This window comes from Python bivittatus, unplaced genomic scaffold, assembly GCF_059951505.1.
Source record: "Python bivittatus isolate LINGU-HERP-01145 unplaced genomic scaffold, Pbiv_v1 ctg000020_np1212, whole genome shotgun sequence".
NCBI lineage: Eukaryota > Metazoa > Chordata > Lepidosauria > Squamata > Pythonidae > Python > Python bivittatus.
Genome location: NW_028277030.1, coordinates 88,092,956 through 88,114,342, shown reverse-complemented (window position 1 = coordinate 88,114,342; position 21,387 = coordinate 88,092,956). Strand labels below are relative to the sequence as shown.

At 40.9% G+C, this 21,387-nt stretch overlaps 1 protein-coding gene across 9 annotated transcripts in view; it reads right to left on the bottom strand.

The window, feature by feature from the left end:
- DISC1 (DISC1 scaffold protein) overlaps positions 1-21,387 on the bottom strand; it is a 178,487-nt gene that overhangs the window by 29,119 nt on the left and 127,981 nt on the right. For all 9 annotated transcript variants that reach the window (XR_015796634.1, XM_088143504.1, XM_088143499.1 and 6 more), the window contains one exon: positions 11,092-11,365. Coding sequence is in view for 8 of the 9 variants with exons in the window: in XM_088143504.1 (XP_087999630.1) it covers positions 11,092-11,365 (274 nt within the window). In the remaining variant the exon portion in view is untranslated. The remainder of the gene's footprint in view (positions 1-11,091; positions 11,366-21,387) is intronic.

Here is a 21,387-nt window from a genome sequence, read left to right as displayed (position 1 = left end):
GCATCATAGCAGCCAAGCTGCAGAACCATATGGACCAGTACATGAGCACAGCTCAGAAGGGCATTGGGAACAACACCAAAGGCTCAAAACACCAGTTGGTCATAGATAGAGCAGTTGCTCAAGGTCTAGGCAAACCAATCTGAGCACAGCCTGGATTGACTATGACTCAATGACTCAATGCCACACACATGCATCTGTGAATGCCTGGCACTATACAAAGTCAACAGGACACTAAGGACCTTCCTCAAGAATTCAATGGGACTGTGGAAGACAACACTGGAAGTCAACTCAAGACAGCTCACACAAGTGGCCATCAAGTGCGACATATACCAAGGTGATGCACTGTCTCCACTGCTGTTCTGCATAGGCTTAAACCCTCTCAGCCAGATAATCACAAGGACTGGATACAGGTACAAGTTCAAGAGTGGAATCACCATCAGCCACCTCCTCTACATGGATGACATCAAGCTGTATGCTAAGAGTGAACGAGACATTGACTCACTGATCCACCCGACATCGATCTACAGCAAGGACATTGGGATGTCATTTGGACTGGAGAAGTGTGGCAGGATGATAGTAAAGAGAGGGAAGGTAGTTAAGTTAAGGCAGTGGGCCACATAGCAGACATAGAGACCGGCTATAAATGCCTTGGTATCCCATAGTCACATGGGAACCATGAGGAGGAGGCAAGGAAGACAGCAACATCCAAGTACTACCAAAGGATAAAACAGGTCCTGAAGAGCCAGCTCAATGGGAAGAACAAGATCCATGCCATCAACATATACGCCGTGCCAGGCATCAGATAACCTGCCAGAATAGTGAGCTGGCCAAAGAAAGACATGGAGGCTGCCGATGTGAAGACCCGGAAGCTCCTCACAATGTATGGAGGTTTCCACCCCAAGTCCAACACCCAGAGATTGTACACCAGCTGCAAAGAGGGCGGGTGGGGTCTGATGAGTGTCAAACCCACTGTCCTGGACGAAACCTGGAGCATCCAGGAGTACATTAATAAAATGGCACCCAAAGATGAACTGCTGAGAGAATGCCTGAGGTGGCAGCAGACATGGGAGGAAGTTCAAGTGGAGGAAGTACCATGGCAAGACAAGCCCCTGCATGGGATGTACCTTCGATAAAAGACAGCACTGAGGCACTGATCATAGCAGCACAAGAACAGGCACTAAGCACCAGATCCACAGAAACAGGGGTCTACCACACTAGACAGGACCCAAGGTGCAGACTGTGCAAAGAGGCCTCAGAGACAGTCCAACACATAGTGGCAGGGTGTAAGATGCAGGCAGGAACAGCATATACTGAATGGCACAACCAAGTATCTGACATTGTGTACAGGAACATGTGCACAGTGTATGGGCTAGACCTCCCCAAGTCCAGATGGGAGATTCCACAGAAGGTCGTGAAGAATAACAGCGCTAAGATCCTTTGGGACTTCCAGATCCAGACAGACAGGCAGGTACTGGCCAATCAACCAGACATCATGGTAGCAGACAAGGATCAGAAGACAGCAGTGGTGATAGATGTAGCAGTGCCAAGTGACAGCAACATCAGGAAGAAGGAGTATGAGAAGCTGGAGAAGTACCAGGGCATGAAGGAGGAACTAGAGAGGATGTGGAAAGTAAAGCCCAAAGTGGTCCCAGTGGTGGTAGGGGCATTCGGGGCTGTGACTCCTAAGCTGGGAGAGTGGCTCCGACAGATCCCAGGAGCAACATCAGAGCTCTCTGTCCAGAAGAGTGCAGTGCTAGGAACAGCTAAGATACTGTGCAGAACCCTCAAACTCTAGAGGGTTTAGAGGACCCAAGATTGAGGAGGGCACGTACCACCCATAGGGGTGAGAGGGGAATTTTTTTTTATAAAAGAAGATAAAAACTTACAAGAACTATCATAAAATAAAGTAAAGAAAGAAAGGAAAAAAGAAAAAAATGCAAAAAGGAAGAATGAAAAGAAATAGAAAGAAGTAGCTTCCAATTTTCTTTGCAGCAAGTATAAGTACATTTACAAAATTACCTTTTACTCTATGGTTACAAAAAGAAAAGCTCTCTTTTTTTAATTATCTATTTTTTCTAATCATCAAAGCCATAAAGCATAAGTTCATTTTCATGCAAAAGGTCTATAAGGGGTTTCCAGTCAGCAACATGCTCCTTTAGATTCCTCAGGGATTTCTTGGATAGCATTGCTAAGGGTGGGTGATGATAGTGAAAAAGAGTCAAAACATTTCTCACTAGACAGTAAAATATTTAGACAAAAATGAATATTTAATGTGCATGGAATCAAGTTCATTTGCAAATTCCTGGAACCATCCTCTTACGGCCTCTTAATGAGAAAGTCAAACAGAATATCAAGGACTTTTGCAAGGAGAATAGTTAATTATCTAATCATAGATTTAGGGTATCAGTTCATGGAGGCAGGGAAATCTTAGAATGTTCTCAACGTAAGATGAACCCTCACTACAAAATAAACTATTGCATCCATATTGGAGAGCTCCGCCATGTATATATTCTATTCATCCTTTTCAAAATAAACATGATCAGGAAAAGGTTCAGGCTGTGCGGAACAAACTTTGAAATGGAAAATGTGTAATGCATATAGCCTTCATGATATAGGTACATTTTTTATCTTTAGTATAAAAACATGCCTAGCTTTTGAATTTGATGGCAATCGAAGCACTTGGAAAGAGTCAAATTCCCCAGCACCATTCTCCAGTCCCTGTATTTAGGACGTATTAGTTACACCCGGAGATAGGTACTCTGCAGGAGATCCTGACTGCAGATTTCCACCACCTGTCTACTTAGATTCCTGGGATCCAAATATATGTATATAATTTTGCATTACCTAAGAATGGTAAATTAAGTTGTCCCATCATACTATGAAGACAGAAAGTAAGCACACTGAAATGATATAGCTGTTCTCAGATATAAAGCTATTGGACAATCAAACCTGAAGCAAATTATTTCTTACTGAGAAGTTTTTCAAAAAGATCCCAGACTCCTATATACAGAAGAAAGTCATAAGATAGAAAACAATCTGAACCAACCCAACTGCCTGAAATGAACCTTTCTGAAATCCATATTTTCCCAAAAGAAATCTTTAATTTCATCTTTCCTTTGTAAGGAAAGGGTGATCCTTTTCTCTACAGAGGAGTGAGAGACAAAGCGTACCACATAAGAACCAGAAATGTACCTTGGGTTTCAGAGTGCTTGTTTGTTGCAGGAATTCATACTTTCAAAATGATTTGGAAGATGTGCTTTGGACCTTGTATAAGAACTGCTATTCATGAAAGCAGCCTGACTTTTGTTAAGCTTCTGCACAAGCCTGAATAAAGGTGCCACTGCTTCAGCAGAAGCCTGAAAAAAGTCAGGCTGCTTTTGTGAATAGTAGAAAGATACTGTGCTCGCACCTGTAGGAGATCTTAAACACTTCTTCTGAATCATTTAAAGGTTATTCTTTCTTCTTGAATGAGAAAGAAACATATTAGCTGGGTCACACATAATCCTAAACAATAATGAGTGAGTTTCATATGCTAGGTCAAAGGACATTACAACTTAACACTATGGTATACACCCTTTAGGCCATTCTGAATACTTCTACTGATTATTACAAAATCAGATGCTTTCTTTTGTATTCAGTACTAATCCACTTCTTCTCTACTTCAATTTATTGGGAATTATGGACCACAAAAACCTCCTAGGAAAATTCAGCTACTGTACTGTTATCTTGTCCAGTTTCTGGTTCTCAGAATGCTTCCAATGCATTCTTTCATTACTATTCTACTATTAGGCACGTTCTATCTATCTATCTATCTATCTATCTATCTATCTATCTATCTATCTATCTGTCATTTCATTCATTATATTTATATAGCTGCCCATCTCACAAAGTGTGACTGGGTGGCACACAATAAAAAAATTAAAAAACAATAATACAGAAAGCAATCAACAATTAAAAAATTAATATTACCATTAAAAAAAGGCAAGGAGAGAGCAACAGATATTAACAGCAGTGGAGCCACCTTAACAACTCACCATCCCCTTGGGACCCCCAAGCCTGATGACATAGCCAAGTCTTGAAGGACTTGTGAAAAGTGAACAGGAACGGAGCCAGCCTGACCTCAGGGGGCATGATGTTCCATAAGGAAGTAGATCTCTTCCCCCCAATCACCACCAACTGGAATTTACCTTGGAGAAAGGAGGTGAACCAGCACAATATTGTGCCACCCACCCCCAATCCCCAGAGCTGGTCCAGAAGGATACCATGGTCAATGGTATTGAAGGCCGCTGAGAGATCAAGCAGAGCAAGGATGGTTGCACAATCCCATCCCACTCCTGCCAGAGATCATCTAAAAGTATGACCAATGCTGTTTCTGTCCTGTACCCAGGCCTGAATCCTGACTGAAAGGGATCCAGGTAATCCGCTTCATCCAGGGTCCTCTGAAGCTGCTACGTGACCATCTTCTCAACCACTTTCCCCAAAAACAGGAGATTAGTTACTGGACAAAAGTGGTCCAGTATGGTAGGGTTCAGCGATGGTTTCTTGAGGAATGGGCAAACCAAGGCCTCCTTAAGAGGTGAAGGAACCACACCTTCCCTCAAGGAAGAATTCACCACCACTAGAATCCACTTACACAACACCCCCAGGACCCTGTTCACTTCTTCAGGCCCAATAGGTTCAAACTGTTCCCAATAACAGGGTAAGGCTTCTCCCCAGAAATCTCCCTCAGACCTGCAACAGGCTGATGTCCAGCTGCAAGCAAATTCAAGGACTGTCCAACAGGTGCTGAGCAAATTCTTCTGCACAATCCCACAAGGGGATCTCTGGGCCCCCTCTACCCAAGAGGGCATGTGTCACCCAATACAGGGGTGCAGGATGGCTATCCACAGATGCAATAAGGGCAGAGAAGGATTGTCGCTTGATACTGGCTCTAACCCATGATAGTGGCTGTAACCCATGTCCATCGAGTTTGTCCCCAGTTGAACATGACACTCTAGATGTCTCTTCTCCCATTTCATCTCTCTCAAATCCTCTATATACCACAAGGAGTGATGGGATCCACAAGAGGGGAGAGGTCACATAGGCGTGATCCAATCAAAATCCTTGGCCACCCTCTTATTCCAAGTGGCAACCAAGGCTTCAGATGGACCATGCAACAGACCAGCAGGAACAGCCTCTAGCTCCCTCTGAAACCCATCCAGGTCCATCAGTTGCTGAGGGCAGACCAATCTAATAAGTCATGCCTCCTTGCAGTGGATAATGGTACCAGAGAATCCCATGGTAATCAGGGCATGACAAAGGGGACACTGAAAACTCCCCCAATTCCAGATCACATTGCCACTGCGCCAACAGGAAAATGAGATCAGGTGTGTGATCACTGTCCATGTCAGGCTCTGGATGGCCTGGGATAGGCCTATGGCTGTCATGACAGCCATGAACTCCTGAGCCGCCTCAACCCCAACCCCAGAGAAGGCAGATTGAAGTCCTCCAAGACCATAAGTCTGGGGAACTCCACTGCCAATCTGGAAATGGAGTCAAGCAGCTTAGGCAGGGAGGCTGGTACAGCAGCAACAATCCCAGCTATTCCCTAGAGCCCACCTTAATGAACAGGGTCTCACATCAGGCAACCTGTGGAGCAGCACCCTTGAAAGCCTTAAAAGACTCTCAGATGACAATCACCACACCCCCCATCCCTGCCCTAGAGTCTCGATTGATGCCACACCTGAAACCGCACTGGGAGCATTTCCAAAAGGGCCATACACACCCTTCTGGACCAGCCAGACCTCAGTAATCTGAGGTTGGCCCTCTCATCAGTGATTAAATCACAGATGATGGAGGCCTTATTATAAAGTTGACCTGGAATTTTGTGGCCGCAGCCTCTTAGCCAGGGCCACTTAGCCCCACATATCATGCTTGTTGTCCTGTCACAGAGCTACAAAAGCCAGTTTTGTTAACCTTTCTCCCTGTCTGAAAGTCCTTCCCCTTCAGCCAGCCAGCCAGCCATTCACTTTACCAGTTTAATGTCACAGCACTGTTTCCCCCAAACTCAATATGACTTTTAGGGAAAGGGAAAAAAGAGAACTGAGTAGGCAAAAAGGATTGTGAACTTGTTTTCTTAGAAGGATCACTGTTTATCCCTTGAATCTACTAGATTCTCTCCTTTTTGGAAGTGGTCCTCTTAACTATTTACCACACTCTTTATTTTATGGCTCCAAGGACTAAAACTGAAAGCATATTTAATAGGGAGTTAGCCACACTGGACACCTTGGGACTTACTTCTGAATTAACACTAATAGAATCCAGCAGTAAAATATGGTTTTGCTAAATGAAATGCCATTTGATTACCCTCAGTTCTATGTACAGTACGTCAACCCTTTTTTGCCCTCAAAGACTACTTGGAAACACAACTGGTTCACCTACATGCTTGCTGGTGCTCATCTCTAGGAACATTTAACACCAATTCTGCAGCCCCTGCACTGCTTACCAATTAGTTTCCAGGCATAATTTAAGGTACTGGTATTGATCTATAAAGCACTTTATGGCTTGGCACTTGGATACCTACAGGACCATCTGCTCCAACCAGTATGGGCCTGACTCATTGGAACAGCTAGGGAGGATCTGCTTGTAATCCCACATTTCTGAGAAGTTCAGGAGGCTGAGGCTAGAAGGCACTGCTTTTGGAACCGCCTCCCAACGGAGATAAGGCTGTACCCTCTTTGTGGGTTTTTCTGAAACTGCTAAAAACAGAGTTGTTTTGAAAGGCCTTTCCTTAATGCCATCTTATTTTCTGATTTTTTTTCCTGTTTTTTTTTTTCTTGGCTGTTTCTTGTGTTTTTACATTTTTATGTGGGGGCTGATATAGTCATTGTTACTATGGAGATTTTAATTTTGGGTTATACAGACTGTAAGCTGTCAGAAGTCATTTTAATTATGGTGGGGTTATAGTGGGGTGGTAGGTAGGTAGGTAGGTAGGTAGGTAGGTAGGTAGGTAGGTAGGTACGTAGGTACGTAGGTACGTAGGTAGATCTGAAACAAAACTCAAAGGCCGGACAGTAAGGATAATGTTGAAGTCTCAGACTGAGCAGGACTGATTTGCTAGAGATGGTCAAAATAGTCCTGGTCCAGGAGTCTGAGATCAAGCCAATCATTCAGGCAATTGTCCTAGAAATGCTTTCAAGCATGAAGAAGTCATACATCATTCTATGGCCACTATAATTTTCTAGTATAGATCACTATGGAATTTTACATAATCATATGGTCAAGTAACCTCCTTGTCTCATATGGTTATATAATACATATGGTCAAGTAACCTCTTGTCCATGAGGGTTTGTGTGACTCTATGCAATTCCATACTGATGTACAGCAAGCTATGCAACAGTGTGTTTATGGACACCACTGTGTCCACGAGAATTTTTCTTGACACCTGCAAGCCTCCCAAATCCATCTTACTTTTTAAAATAATTTTAAGAAAAATAGGAACCTGGCATGATATCGAGTGGGAATGTGCAAGACATTCCAGGCTTGGTTTCAACTGGTCTATGACTGAACCAAAATGCATCTGTTTGGGGTATGTTGGTCCCTGCAGAGAAGGGGATGGGGCTATTTTTACCTGGGGCAGAAGTGGTTTGGGAAGAACAGGAAAAAAGCCGCAGACATTGGGATGGCAGGGGAGAGAGAAATAGGGAAGTGCTGGGAATGGGGGGTGAGCAGCAGGCAAGCCAATGGGATATGCTACACTGGCAGCAGTGATAGCAGTATCAGAGGTGGAGGGAAGGCAAGGAAGGCCCTGAGAAGGTCATGGGGCTAGGCAAGATGGTGGAGATATTTACTGGGCCACAGGTATTGACAGCTCTGGCAACATTGGAGGAAAGGGAGAGAAGGTGCTAGAAAGATTGAGGGAGCAGGGAGATTAGTGGGATGTGCCATGCTGGACATTGGGGATGGTTGATGGGAAGGAAGGAACAAGCTGGGAAAACTGGGGGAGGGGCAGTAGGATGTGCCACACTGGGAACTACTGAGGGGAAGAGAAAGAAGGGGCAATTGCACTAGGTGTATCCTACTTGTCCATCTGGACTTGGTTTCATCTGAAGCCTGGAACAATCAAAGCACTGTGGGTTTCAGTTGTACGGTCTGTGGCTGACCCAGAATAGTTTGGCAGAATCTCTGGAACACAATGGTTTCTTCCAGGTTCAAAGAAAATATTTTCCATGTTTCGTGCACACCCATACTGTAAAATAAAGCACCAGCTTCCAGCATCATCTTCACTTCCAAGAAGACTCTATGGACTGTCCTAGCAATTAAAAATGTTGGGTGGCTGTAGCTGCATCACAATGCTTTTTTTTTTTTAAGTGCTTTTTAAAAAAGGACAAAAGCATGCTTGAATTATTGGGTACGTCTGGAAAGCAGAGGAAGTGCTGCATCCTGTCCAGACTAATCCTGTAATTAGATTTTAGTACATATATGTCTCTGATGAGCACCTCTCTAAGTGTTTGTTTCACGGATATAGTCCAAGTTTTGAACAATAGTATAATTAACACCAGTGTTGCAGTTTTGAGAATAGCAGGCAATATCAACAGCTGCAGTTAATGGATGAAAATGTCCCATGTGCATCTTATGATATCAGGGCTCCATTAGTGAAAGGAGAGTCCCAGCCTAGCTTATTGGAATTACCACAGCAGAACAGAGGATGTAATAGGCAACCATCTCCACTATACAGGATAAAGAGGTGTGAGAAACAGAAGTCAGCCACTTCACTGTACAGGAGGTGGCATCATTAAAGAGTATTTGAAGACTGATTGGGCAGCCTCTCCTGCCTCTCAGAGGCTGACAACTGCATGGTGTGGCTGCTGTTGCCATAAAAGAACAAAAATTCAGTTCCCAGCTATGTTTGTCTAAGTGTTTGGGGAGTTTTTTCTTTCTGAAAAAAGCCTGATACAAGCTGCCAAACTCTGTTTTGCTGAAAGGCTGAAAATAGTATTTGAAATTTGATTCAGAACTTAATTTATTAGACAGATCAGAAATTCTTAATGTATTTGTGGCTTGCCTTCTCATAAATTTCAGGCAGTCACTAATATATAATTAGACACCATTATACAATCCAGAGTTCATTTGCATTAGCTACATGTATAATTGATTATGTATTCATTTAATTTTGGGGAAGACAGTAAGTTACCAGTAACAAGTAGATTTGAAGACTAGCTTCGGTAAAATAAATTGAGTTATCTCCAAAAATAATTCAGAACTTTTCACCCGTATTATTGTGTTATAATTATAGCTGAAGGAAGACTAAGATTCCATTAACGAAAGAAAAGTGAGCAATTGGCCTTACAATGCACTGACAATATTGAATACACTCTTTTAACCTTAATACCCTTAACTTGTGGTTCTCCCTATTCTCCTCAACCTGAGGTAGCTAAGAGCTAACAATTTTCCATCTTTTTAAATAAATGATAAACGCACAACAATGTCAGATCCATTCAAAGACTCACTTTCTCAAACTTGTAGTTTTCATTTTACAAAGCACTGATTGGAGCAACCAGCAGCACTTTCAAAGCATTCTTCACCCAAAGGACTGGCCAGCACCTGAGAGAGTCTTCTTTGAAAGCACAGATCAGATCCACTGTTGGAAAACTCAATCTGTACCTTCAAGCCAACCCTGATGCACTGGTCAAGCAAACCCATCTTAATCTGTGCCATTCTAGCTCACCTCAGAGATGGAGATTACTCCATACATAGAATAGACATGGGCTATGGCATTAATGGATAAATTGACAACTAATTGGAAAAGTATTGAAATGACTGAGTAAACTGGACATTTTTCTGAAGAAATGGTGATTCTTCATCTAATATGCCAATAGGTATTCTTCTTCCTTGGCACTTCCCACTGCCCAGGAAACATTTTGGAAAGACGATGGCTGGTGAGAGAAGCTAATTGTTTCTCTGAATTACTAATATGTAAAGAATATTGATACACTGAGGGTTGTACCTGAACCATTGTAAAAGATCCCTGTGATTGAATTTAAATGGGTACTGAATGGCTCTACCATTCCTTTCCTTTTCTCTCCTGTTATATTATAACTTTGATATATATCTTAGATACTTCTGTGGAAAAGATTTCTAACATTTTTTTTAAATGGACATTCTCCTTCTGAAGGAGAAACACCTTGAAAGGATGAAACAGAACTGGCACTTTCACTTTTAAAGCCACAGAGGCAGCCCTCTGATTTTACTTGTGTTAGACTTACACTTTTATTCCAAGCAAGCTCAAGACTCAAAAATAATGATGTAGTTGTTGCCAAGTGTCAAAATGTGTAGAAGAAACAGGGTATTTCACAGAAGAATACATACCTTCATTTCAGAAATAATAGCCTTTTTGTGTACAAGCCAAAATACTTACAAAATTTTAATTGGCTCATAAATAAACTTGGGCTATTTCAAGCCAGCCTTGCTTGCTTCTTCTCCTCCCCCCAAATTTGCCAGCAGCAAAAAGTGTCATGAAGGGCTGGTTCATGGCTTGGCCAAATTAGAGTTTAAGGCTTGCCAGTAAGGAACTTCAGAACACAAAGATTCAATTATAGATTGAATTTGCCAGGAATTTGTGGGAGGGGGAGCAGCTGGGAAGCTCTTTGGTGGCAGAGAAGGGAAGACTGGAGGAGAGCTGACTACAGGGAAGGCTGAACCTAATGGCTGGCAGGGAAGCATCTGGAATGCCCCTCAAGCATCTCACGCTGATTCTGAACTGAGAGTTGCTTAGGTTTTCTTGCCCCTGTCATCTGAAAGGATAACATGAGCTACAAAGCAAGAAGAAATCACACAGAGAAATAACCTCCCACTTGAGGTAGCTCACTATATACTGTATATAGTGGTTACATGCTAGAAGGATGACTCCAGGCATTATGATAATCAATGAAAGCCAACATACTCTAATGTATCAAGTATCCCTTTCTTACTGATTCCAATAAATAATAGATTTCACTTTTTACTAGGCTGGGTAGCTTATAGGCCAAAGTGGAACACGCCTCATCAAAACTGAAAAGAATGACCAGTGGAAACAAACTGAAAAACAAAACAAATAAACAAAACTTTTGATACCTCTTTCAGTTCGCAGTGTGCGCTTTGTTGTTTGCTTCCAATAGGTGGGTGTCGAAAAGCTCCGTGCTTGGAGCTATTAACTGAAAAGCATTTTGAATGTTCCCACTTCAGGGTTAAAGAGGCATCTTCCATACCCTCCATTTCCTCAGTCTGGCTCTCTTCTCCCTCAGAAACAGAAGAGCCATTTTTGTTGAGCAGAAACCCATGGATCAACAGCTGACAGGCCTCTAAGTCAACTTCGCATATTTTTTCTAGAAGATGGCTTCTTCCACAGCTGAAAGAAATGGCAAAATAAAAATAAGTAATTTGCTTAGATAAAAAAGTTCATGTCTTATATAAAGCTTCAGGACTCTCTTGATTTCTTTTAAGGAATTTTATTTTACCATGATAAAAGCAGTTCTAATAAAGGATTCATTAGATTTATTCCCTTGTTAGCTTGTTTAGAATAATAGCTACTTATTTCAGTATGAATTCTGGTGAACTTGCTTACTATCAAGGAGTTTGCTTAACATCAAGGGAAACCTGCAATGAGCTGCATATTTGGTTTGTCCTCCATCTTTTTCTTCAGCTCTTTCAAGAATTCACAACATCCAGCTTGGCCCCATTCAAATATATACTGCCTATAGTGATTAGGATCTAATGCTCAACGCTATGAAGGGAGCTTGGCAGAAACATGGGAGCATCCACTTTCAACTGTACTGTGAAATACTATGAAGCACAGGTGAAGTCTTTTTGGTAGGGAGAAAGAAGTTAACATTGGAGTTCATCTTGTAAATGCAGGATTAAATATAAAGCTACAGTTCTCTGAAGAAGCCAGTAAGAAGAATGACTCATTCTGATTTCAGAAGAATTAGGGACACCGAACAGTATATAAGAATTGCAGCTAAAGCTTGTTAAAATAACATAACCTAATGACAAACAGAAATAGTTTTGAAGCTAAGGAAGAACATAATTATATGGAAGTATCAACCTCTATTTGTTTAATATGTGTACACAGTAAGACTCAATTCCTTATTACATATCCTTTTCTGCAGAGTATATATAAATGAAACTACTTCATTAAGAAAACCTCCAGCTGAACTATTTTTGGTATGACTATCTACATATGGGAATATCTGTAATTCAGACAGGTTCAAGTATAAGAGCTGGATTTAACAGTTTCAAACCCAGGGGATCAACTTTTTTATTTATTTAATTTTCTCAGCAATCCATGCAACAGCCTGATGCAACCTGATGCTACTTTGGCTCCTGATGAGGAACAATTTGCAAGTCTGCAGTTTCTTCCCACATTCCATCCAACGCTGTAACAAAATGCACATTTGGCTGAAATATCTGTCAGTCCTCTCCTTCAACTCCAGCTGCCTTTTGCTTTATTGTTATCTTACCTATGAAGAGTTCTGAAGAACTTTAAACTAGTATGCTAATTTGTGTTACTCAGTTGGCTTTTTTGGCATTTTTCTTATAGCCAACCCAGTTTCCTTGGAGAAGGGGCTTGTGCATAACTATAATGCGCAAAAATTTATATATAACATAGAATTAAGATTCTGAATAGAAAATGTGGAAAAGGTATTAGAGATGATCTAATCCAGCCCCCGCCCAGTGCAGAATCTGCATCCCTAACAGATGACTATCCATGCTCAGCTTATATACCTCCTGCCAATCCAGCAAAGTAGAGTGAAGCATCTGCCCTGGCAGTTTGTTCCACTGCTAAACAACTCTTACCATTAGGAAAGTTTTCCTAATATCCAAAGGAAAGCTACATCCTTTGAATTAAAACCCATTGCCCTGTCTTCTGTAACAACTTAGAACAATTCTGCCCCCCACTCCTTATCTTCTACATTCAGCCTTCAATTACTTGAAAACAGCTATCATGTCTCCTCGTTGTCTTCCCTTCCCCAGGCTAAATATACCAAATGCCTCCAAGTATTTATGCTCCAGTTTGTCAATGATCTTGCTAAAATACGCTGCCTAGAATGGAATATAATATTCTAGGTAACTGATACAAAATAGAGAGGAGGAATTACTTTTTTTGAAGTGTTGTGTTTCTTTTGATATAGCCTAGGATTGCATTTGAGTTTTCTGTAGCTGCCTCATACTACTTGCTCAGGTTCAGTTTCTAATCCATCAGGACAACCAGATTCTTTTTGAATGTACTCCTATCCAGTATGGTCCCCCTAATCCTATCCTCATGCTTTTGATTTTTCCTATCCAATGACAGGACTTCACATTTGCCCCTGTTGAAATTCATCTTGCTGGGCTTTGCCCAATATTTCAGCTTGTCAATATCCCCCGAATCTTGGTACTGTTCTCTAAGGTGACTGTTATTTCCTTTATCTTTGTCTTGCCTACAAACATGATAATTATATTTTCTAAAACCTCAGCTAAGTCATTTTTAAATATATTGAATAGCATAGGACCTAGAACAGAACCCTACAGCATACTGCTCAACACTTCCCCACAGCTTAGAAAGCACTCACTGAGTATGATTGTTCAACCAGCTCTGTATGCATCCAATAGTAGAATGGTCCAGCCTACTTTCTGTCATCTTCTTTACTAGAATCTCATGACAGACTGTTCAAAGCTTTACTGAAGTCAAGATAACCCTGTCCACCACATTCCTGGGGTCAACTAAACTAGTTATCCTATCAAAAAAGGTATCAGGTTGGTCTGTCATGATTTATTCCATAAATCTGTGCTAGCTCCAGCCAAGCAATGCACTGTTTCCTAAATGTTCACAGACAGACTATTCTGTTAATAATATGTTCCAGAATTGTACTGTTTTTGAAAACAGGAACATTTGACCTTTTCTGGTCTTTGGCACTACATCCATTCTCCATGATTTCCAGTGATGACAGAAAAGGTTACCAAAAGGAGAATAATAATGGCAAGCTCCTTCAAAACTCTAGGATGTTACTATTCTGGGATTGGAGTCTTAGATTTAGTCAGAGTAGACAGGTACTCCCTAACCATCTTTATTTACTTTGGGTTGCAGTTCCTTCCTTTTGTTAATTATTTCACTTAGGACCATTTGACAAGAAGCCAGAAGCAAAGTAGGGGTTGAGGAACTTGCCCTTTCCACGACACCTGCTATTATCCTATCATCCTTACCTAACAGCAGGCCCATAAGTATAACTTGTGTTCAATGCTGTCCAGTGTTCTCCCCTCTTTATCATTTATACATGCATGTGCACACATGCATATATACCACTTGATTTTACCAAAAGACCAAGAAGCAATCTTTATATGCAGGGGCAGAATATTGTTGGTGATGAGAGCTTGATTACGATACCTCCATATAACAGAGTTAGGTGGTGCATATTGGAATAAGATTAAAAGATTCTTTGAACAGAGAGAAGTTGATGGCATAGAAGCCTATTTGCCCCAGCAATCTATTGCTGTGTTCAGCAAGACTGGAAGCATCTGAATGAGGGCTGGTGAAATGATATCATGAACTAAGTAATATACTGGATCTTTAACTGACTGAGAAAACTGTTGAACCTCATGGCAAAGGGATTCTGCCACTCTAGCAATTGGCTTGCTCTTGGAATAGAGGACTTCTGAATGGAAGCTGAGTGGCTGATCCTCAACATGATCATTGGGTGAATATTGAAGGAGATTTCAGAAAGAGGCATAGATGCATAATTATCCGATACAGAGAGATCGGCATTGAGTTCTCCTGGAGGATAAACAGAATGGATCTTATGGTTCCATGGCATTGAACAAAATCTGCCTAAAGAAATGCCCTGGAGCAGAGAAGAATCCTGAGGACAAGACTGTGATACCTGAAAAGGCTGCCTTTGAGGTAGTCAGTCCAAGATAGGATTAGCTGGCAGAATTTGAGGCCATGCTATTGTGGGAACCAGACCCTGCAAAAAACCCAGATGTCTACTTTGCCCCCAGCAGCAGCAACACAGCCCCAACAAGTATACACACAAGATCATCCCTGTAATGTAATATATGGCATCATCTTTCAGGAATGCCCCTCTGGATTCCATGTAGGACAAATGGGACAAATTTTATACAAAATAATTAAAAGGCACAAGTTTGACATCAGGACTCAAAAAAAGGCAAAGTAATCAGAACATTTTAACCTCCCAGAAAACTCTATGGCAGACTTCAAAATGACTGTTTTGGGAAAATGGGGCTTTAAAAACACCATTGAGCAAAAAACTACTGAAAGGTTTCAGACAATCTCAGAAGATCTCAACAAACACAATGGGTTTTTAACATATTACAATTGTTAATTGATAAGATACTAGTAATCTGTCTCACATGTAATCTGCATCTGCCTAATCAACTTGCTTTCTCTTTCCCCACAACTCCCCTAATTTAAATCCTACATCAGTTTAGCTACTCTGCGCATCTCATGAAGTGAGCTGCAACTCATGAAACCTTTTGCCTTTTAAGAACATTTGTTAATTTGAAAAGGTGCTACCAGACTCCTGATTTTTTACTACTATACTGTAGATTAACACAGCTCTCCTCCTACAAATGTCACATACAAGAAGAATGATTGCCACCAGCCTGTTCAGTAAATGCCTGGCAGTTTTTAAAAGAGTCTACTGTGTGACCTTTGCCAAGGCAAAAAAGGCACAGTTTATGCCCATACAAGGGAGGAAGTTTGCTTCTACTTCACTAGCACTTGTAAAATGTCATGAAGCCAAAAGCTAGATGCCTGCAATGGGAGAACAAGTTATCTTAACGAACAGCTTTAAGGAGATTTCAAGAAGAGTTGAGATAAAATTGACAAATCAAGGGGGAAAAGCATAAATAATGTTTATGAAGGAGAATCAGTTCAAGGATGCATGTGCTGAAAACAGAAAAGGGATTCAGTGGAAGTCACTCTTAGTTGCATGGTGTATACATGGGTGGGGCTCCCACCAAACAATTCCATAAGCAGAGGGTTCTGAATGGAACTCTGAACAGGCATATAACTGATGTCTATGAATCACAGAGACCAGAATTAAGTTTTTGTTTCTGAATTGATTCAAGATTCAACCATGTGAAATCAGTTATGCTTGCATTCAAATGTGAATTAAACATTTTTAGGGGCAGATATGTTTCCATAGCTTCTTTGGATTTTAATAGAAAATTAGAATTCTGTCCTTCCTTCCTGCAGTTAACAGGAAAGGCTGACTTATTTCTGAGTTGATCAAATTCAATTTAGGTTCTGAACGTTTTTTTTTTAAATTTGGAAACTTGTAGAACCTATAGATTGGTTCAAAATAGGGAAAGGAGTACGACAAGGCTGTATACTGTCACCCTGCTTATTTAACCTATATGTAGAGTACATCATGAGAAATGCCAGGCTGGAAGAATCATAAGCCGGAATTAAGATTGCAGGGAGAAACATCAATAACCTCAGATATGCAGATGATACCACCCTAATGGCAGAAAGTGAAGAAGAACTAAAGAGCCTCTTAATGAGGGTGAAAGAGGAGAGTGCGAAAGCTGGCTTGAAACTCAACATTGAAAAAACTAAGATCATGGCATCTGGACCCATCAATTCCTGGCAAATAGAAGGGGTAGAAATGGAAGCAGTAACAGACTTCATTTATTTGGGCTCCAAGATCACCGCAGACGGAGACTGCAGCCATGAAATTAAAAGACGCTTGCTCCTTGGGAGGAAAGCTATGGCAAACCTAGATAGCATATTAAAAAGCAGAGATGTCACCTTGCCAACAAAGATCCGCATAGTCAAAGCTATGGTTTTTCCAGTAGTAATGTATGGCTGTGAGAGCTGGACCATAAAGAAGGCTGAGCGCCAAAGAATTGATGCCTTTGAACTATGGTGCTGGAGAAGACTCTTAAGAGTCCCCTGGACTGCTAGGAGGTCAAACCAGTCAATCTTAAAGGAAATCAACCCTGATTGCTCATTGGAAGGATTGATAATGAAGCTCAAGCTCAGATACTTTGGTCACCTAATGCGAAGAGAGGACTCTTTGGAAAAGACCCTGATGCTGGAAAGATTGAAGGCAAAAGGAGAAGAGGACGGCAGAGGATGAGATGGTTAGATAGCATCACTGAAGCAATGAGCATGAAACTGAGCAAATTCAGGGAGGCAGTGAAGGACAGGAAGGCTGGCGCAATATGGTTCATGGGGTCACGAAAAGTCGGACACGACTTAACGACTGAACAACAACAACAACAAAGAACCTATAGAACTGGAGTTTTCGCAATGTGCTCCATAATTTCAAAAGGGAAAATGCATTTCAGGAGGCTCCATTAGTGGAACTGGTGATCCTATTATTTTTTAATGCTTGATAAAATTAATATATACTTGGTTACTGTATGCAGGCACCAAAAAGTAGGACTTTATGTTCTATGTATATACAGTACACATTCATTTTATTTGAAACATTTATATACTACCTGTCCTAGGGTTCTAAGTAACTCAGTTCACAATTATACTTATTAATGAAAAACAACAAAACAGCATGGAAACTGTTCAACATTGATACAGATACTTAAAATATCAAAGCAGAAGTGAAATAAAAATTTCAGCAGAACTGAATACTGAAGGCTTCGCATGAGGAAATATTTGGGAAGCATGTCTACAAGAACTTTGCTAATATAACAGAACAATTGGCTCACCTCTTGTCAACCTACTGCTGCTTCTTCCAACAGAGGATGACTACAGGCATTACACCCTACTAGCATGGCTCCTTGCAGCTTCTCTGTTGACCCAATATTCCTCTGGAACTGTTCCACCAAGAAGAGCTTTCATATAACTCTTCAAGAGACTTGGATTGAGTTGCCATTTTCATTAAAAATAATAGGAAGGGCTACTAAATACCATGTCCATCTTGGAAGCACTACCACATTTAGGGTGATAATGTGCCATAAACCTGAGGAAATTCCAACAAACTGAAATGCAATAATATATTGTGAAAACAGATGTCTCCTTTTGCTTTCAAATCACACACTGCATAGTTGCTTCTCAATGACTGATTATATGTTTTCTCTCTGCTAAAAGTTAAACACATCAACAGCAGTTAGAATCTGCAGTTTCCTGGCTAATAATAAAAAAGCTGTTTCTGAATTTAGGCTGCACAATACAGAAGTACTGAGATCTAAATTGAAATCTAAAAATAGCCATACAAAAGGCTTTCTTTCCCTCAAAAGAATTAAGAGTGAAAAAAAGCTGACATCAATATCTTGAGGGCAGGGCAGCTCCTTGGATTCTATGAGAGGTACAGATTACGTAACCGTTCTTGTTACTTTGGGAAGCTGTTCAAGAAAATGAAGGGGAAGAGCAATTTTTCTACTGCTGAATCCAATAATGGATGTTTGATTATGGTTATTAAAAACAACATACCACATAATACAGAGCAATAACAGTCATAAAAAGCATTTCAGCAAGAGTTAAGGATTGGAATTAAGTGCTCTCTCTCTCTCTCTCTCTCTCTCTCTCTCTCTCTCTCTCTCTTGAGGGGGGTATTCTTTTCATCTGCCAGACATTTATTTCATCTAGGACACAACTTTAATCACAGCCTGTCATTTTCCTATCAATGTTCAACATCAGTGTGTTATAGTTAAATTATCTCCATGGGAAACTTAAAATGAGAGGCTGCTATAGTTGATTGTTTCTTCTTTGATTTCTTTCTAAGGTGACAAAGATAAGCTTGCAGAATGGAGTTGTCAAAGGCAGGAAATTAACTAATCTATAAGGAAATCAACAAGGCATCTTGTCAAGAGCTTACATTCTAATTGGTTCATTTGATATACTGTATCATTTTTAAAGGATATTATCTAATGTACAATACAGAGAAAGTATTTCATATTGAACTGTTCTAACCCTTTCAGAAACATAAATCATAGAAATTACAAGTAGTCCCATCCACAGTCAGCTGGCTATTTTCATTCCCCAAAATACTGCCATTCTGTTAGATCAATTCTTCCTACCATTTTCCTTCTTCCAAACATATGCTCATTCTTCTGTGGTCACAGACTATGCTTACTCCTCATTTGGATGTTTTAGGTTGCCTCCAAGAGTAGTTGGTCCCCAAGTTTGTTCATAAATAAAGAAATCTTCCACAAATCATGAGGTTTTCCCAAATGTGCTACTATCTTCCTTTTGTGTATCAAGAAAAAGAAGGGGGAGCTCAGAGGGCCAGGACATGGTGGTTTTGACAGCACTGGAAGAGCACGGCTAAAATTCTCCCTTTTTTCTTTTGTGGAACTTTTGTTTTTTAAAACAGACTACAAAACATATTTGGGGGAGCTGTGCATGGCAATCAGAATACCCATCTCTGTTCTAGTGCCTGTTATGATATGATATCCTTTTAGTGAAAACAAGAGTAAGACTGAGACCATGCATTTACTATCAGCATGGAGGACTGTACTTTTTCCTCACCAGCAAATTTCTGGCTACAATTTTTTTTTTTTTTGGACAGGAGATGGGATTGTTGGGAGTAGAGAACAATTAAATCAAAACATTTTCATAACATTGTTTTACTGGAGTTCTACTGAGGCAGTCTTTTTCAATTTCATACAAGCACAAGGAGCTCTATCTCATACTATTTGGTTCCTGTGATTCAGACATTCAGATGTGAAAATGTTGAGGGCTGAACCGCAGTGCAGGGATGTTTGTTTATTACATTTACATCCCTGAGCAATCCCACAAGACTCTTGGCAGTTTTACAGAAATACATAAATCATTAAAACATCCACAGTCCAGTTAAAATCATACAAAAAACAAAGAATCCAAAAAGCAGGCATCAAGTCCCAAATGCCCTCTGGAAGAGCTGTTTTCAACTGCTTTCAGAAGGCAGCCAAAGTTGGAATGAACCAGAGTTCTAGTGCAGAGCACCCTGTGGTAATCTAGGCAAGTAGTGATGAGGGCATGAGTCACTATACCAAGGTTGTCTTATTCCAAGTAGGGCCACAACTGGTGCATCAGCCAAAGCTGGGCAAAGCCCCCCAACCATGACTTCCACCTACTGTTCCAGCAGAAGCCATGAGTCCAGGAAGACCACCAAGTCACAGATGTGCTCCTTCTGCATTAGTGCTTCTCCATCAAGAGACACACTGGAGCTGCCCAAGCATCCTGATGGACAAACAGTAACTCCAACCTGCTATGATTCGGTTTCAGACTCCCAGATACCAGGACAAAACCTTAGCAGCCTCAGCAGCCTGGCCTAGGGTAGAGATGTAAAGCTGAGTATCATCAGCATACTGATGGTACTGAATCTTGAATCAATGAATTACTTCACCCAGTGGTTTCATGTAGATGTTAAATGGAAGCGGGGAGAGGACCAACCCTTGTCACTCTCCACAGAGCAGCAGGCACTGAGTCAACTTACTGCCTCCTACCACCACTGACTGGAACTGGCCATTGAGAAAGGAAAAGAACTGCTGCAAAACAGTACCCCAATCCCTAACCAACCAGAAGGATGACATACTTAATGCTATTGAAGGCTACTGAAAGTCTAAAAGGACCTCCATCCAACTCCTTATAAAGATCCTCCACCAGTGAGACCAAAGCTGTCTCCATTTTATGCCCAGTCCTGAACCCGAACTGACAAGGATCCAGATAATCCATTTCATCTAGGACATCCCTCAGCATTAGTCATGGCTGCCAGAGATGCTGGCAACAACTAAAGGATTCTGGGCACTCTGCTTCTCTACTTTGGAATTGGGTGTGCTTGATGTCTTGGATTTGGTTGAGTGCATTTGGTATCTCAGCCATATGCAAAAACTTCCTCTCTGTTGCTTTTAAATTCACAATTGTGCATTCCTTCAAAATATTTTTTACCATCAGGAATATTATGTTGTGGGGCATCTTTCCTGTAAGAAGAGGATATGCCAGATGCAATTCTTTGGATTTTTTCGAAATATATATTTAAGAACCACGCATCCCAAAGTACTATGTCTTAAGGAAACAGTATTTCTTAGAAGATTTGAAAAAAAAAAAAACAGGAGATCCAAGCTCAGTTCAATAGCCTGGAAGGATAAAGCCAACCTTGGATCAGTTTTGAATCAAAGAATAAAATAAGAACTGGGTGGCTGTGTTTTGCTACTTCATAAACTTCAAAGGGACCTGTCAAGGGCACAGAGTCCAACAATCTGACCTATTTCTTATGCTGATAAAGAAAACTTGAAGCTTTGCAAAGAATATATAAGCATTATAGAATCTCTGACACTCTGAAATGGTTTAGTGCAGTTTCTTTATTTTCCAGTTAATCAATGATGCTACTCCAGGACTTATTAATTTGGGACTTGGGGAGAAAAATAACAAAGACATTTTTTTAAGAAAATAGGACCTTGTTTTGCTCCCCTTCCTGCCAAATCCTG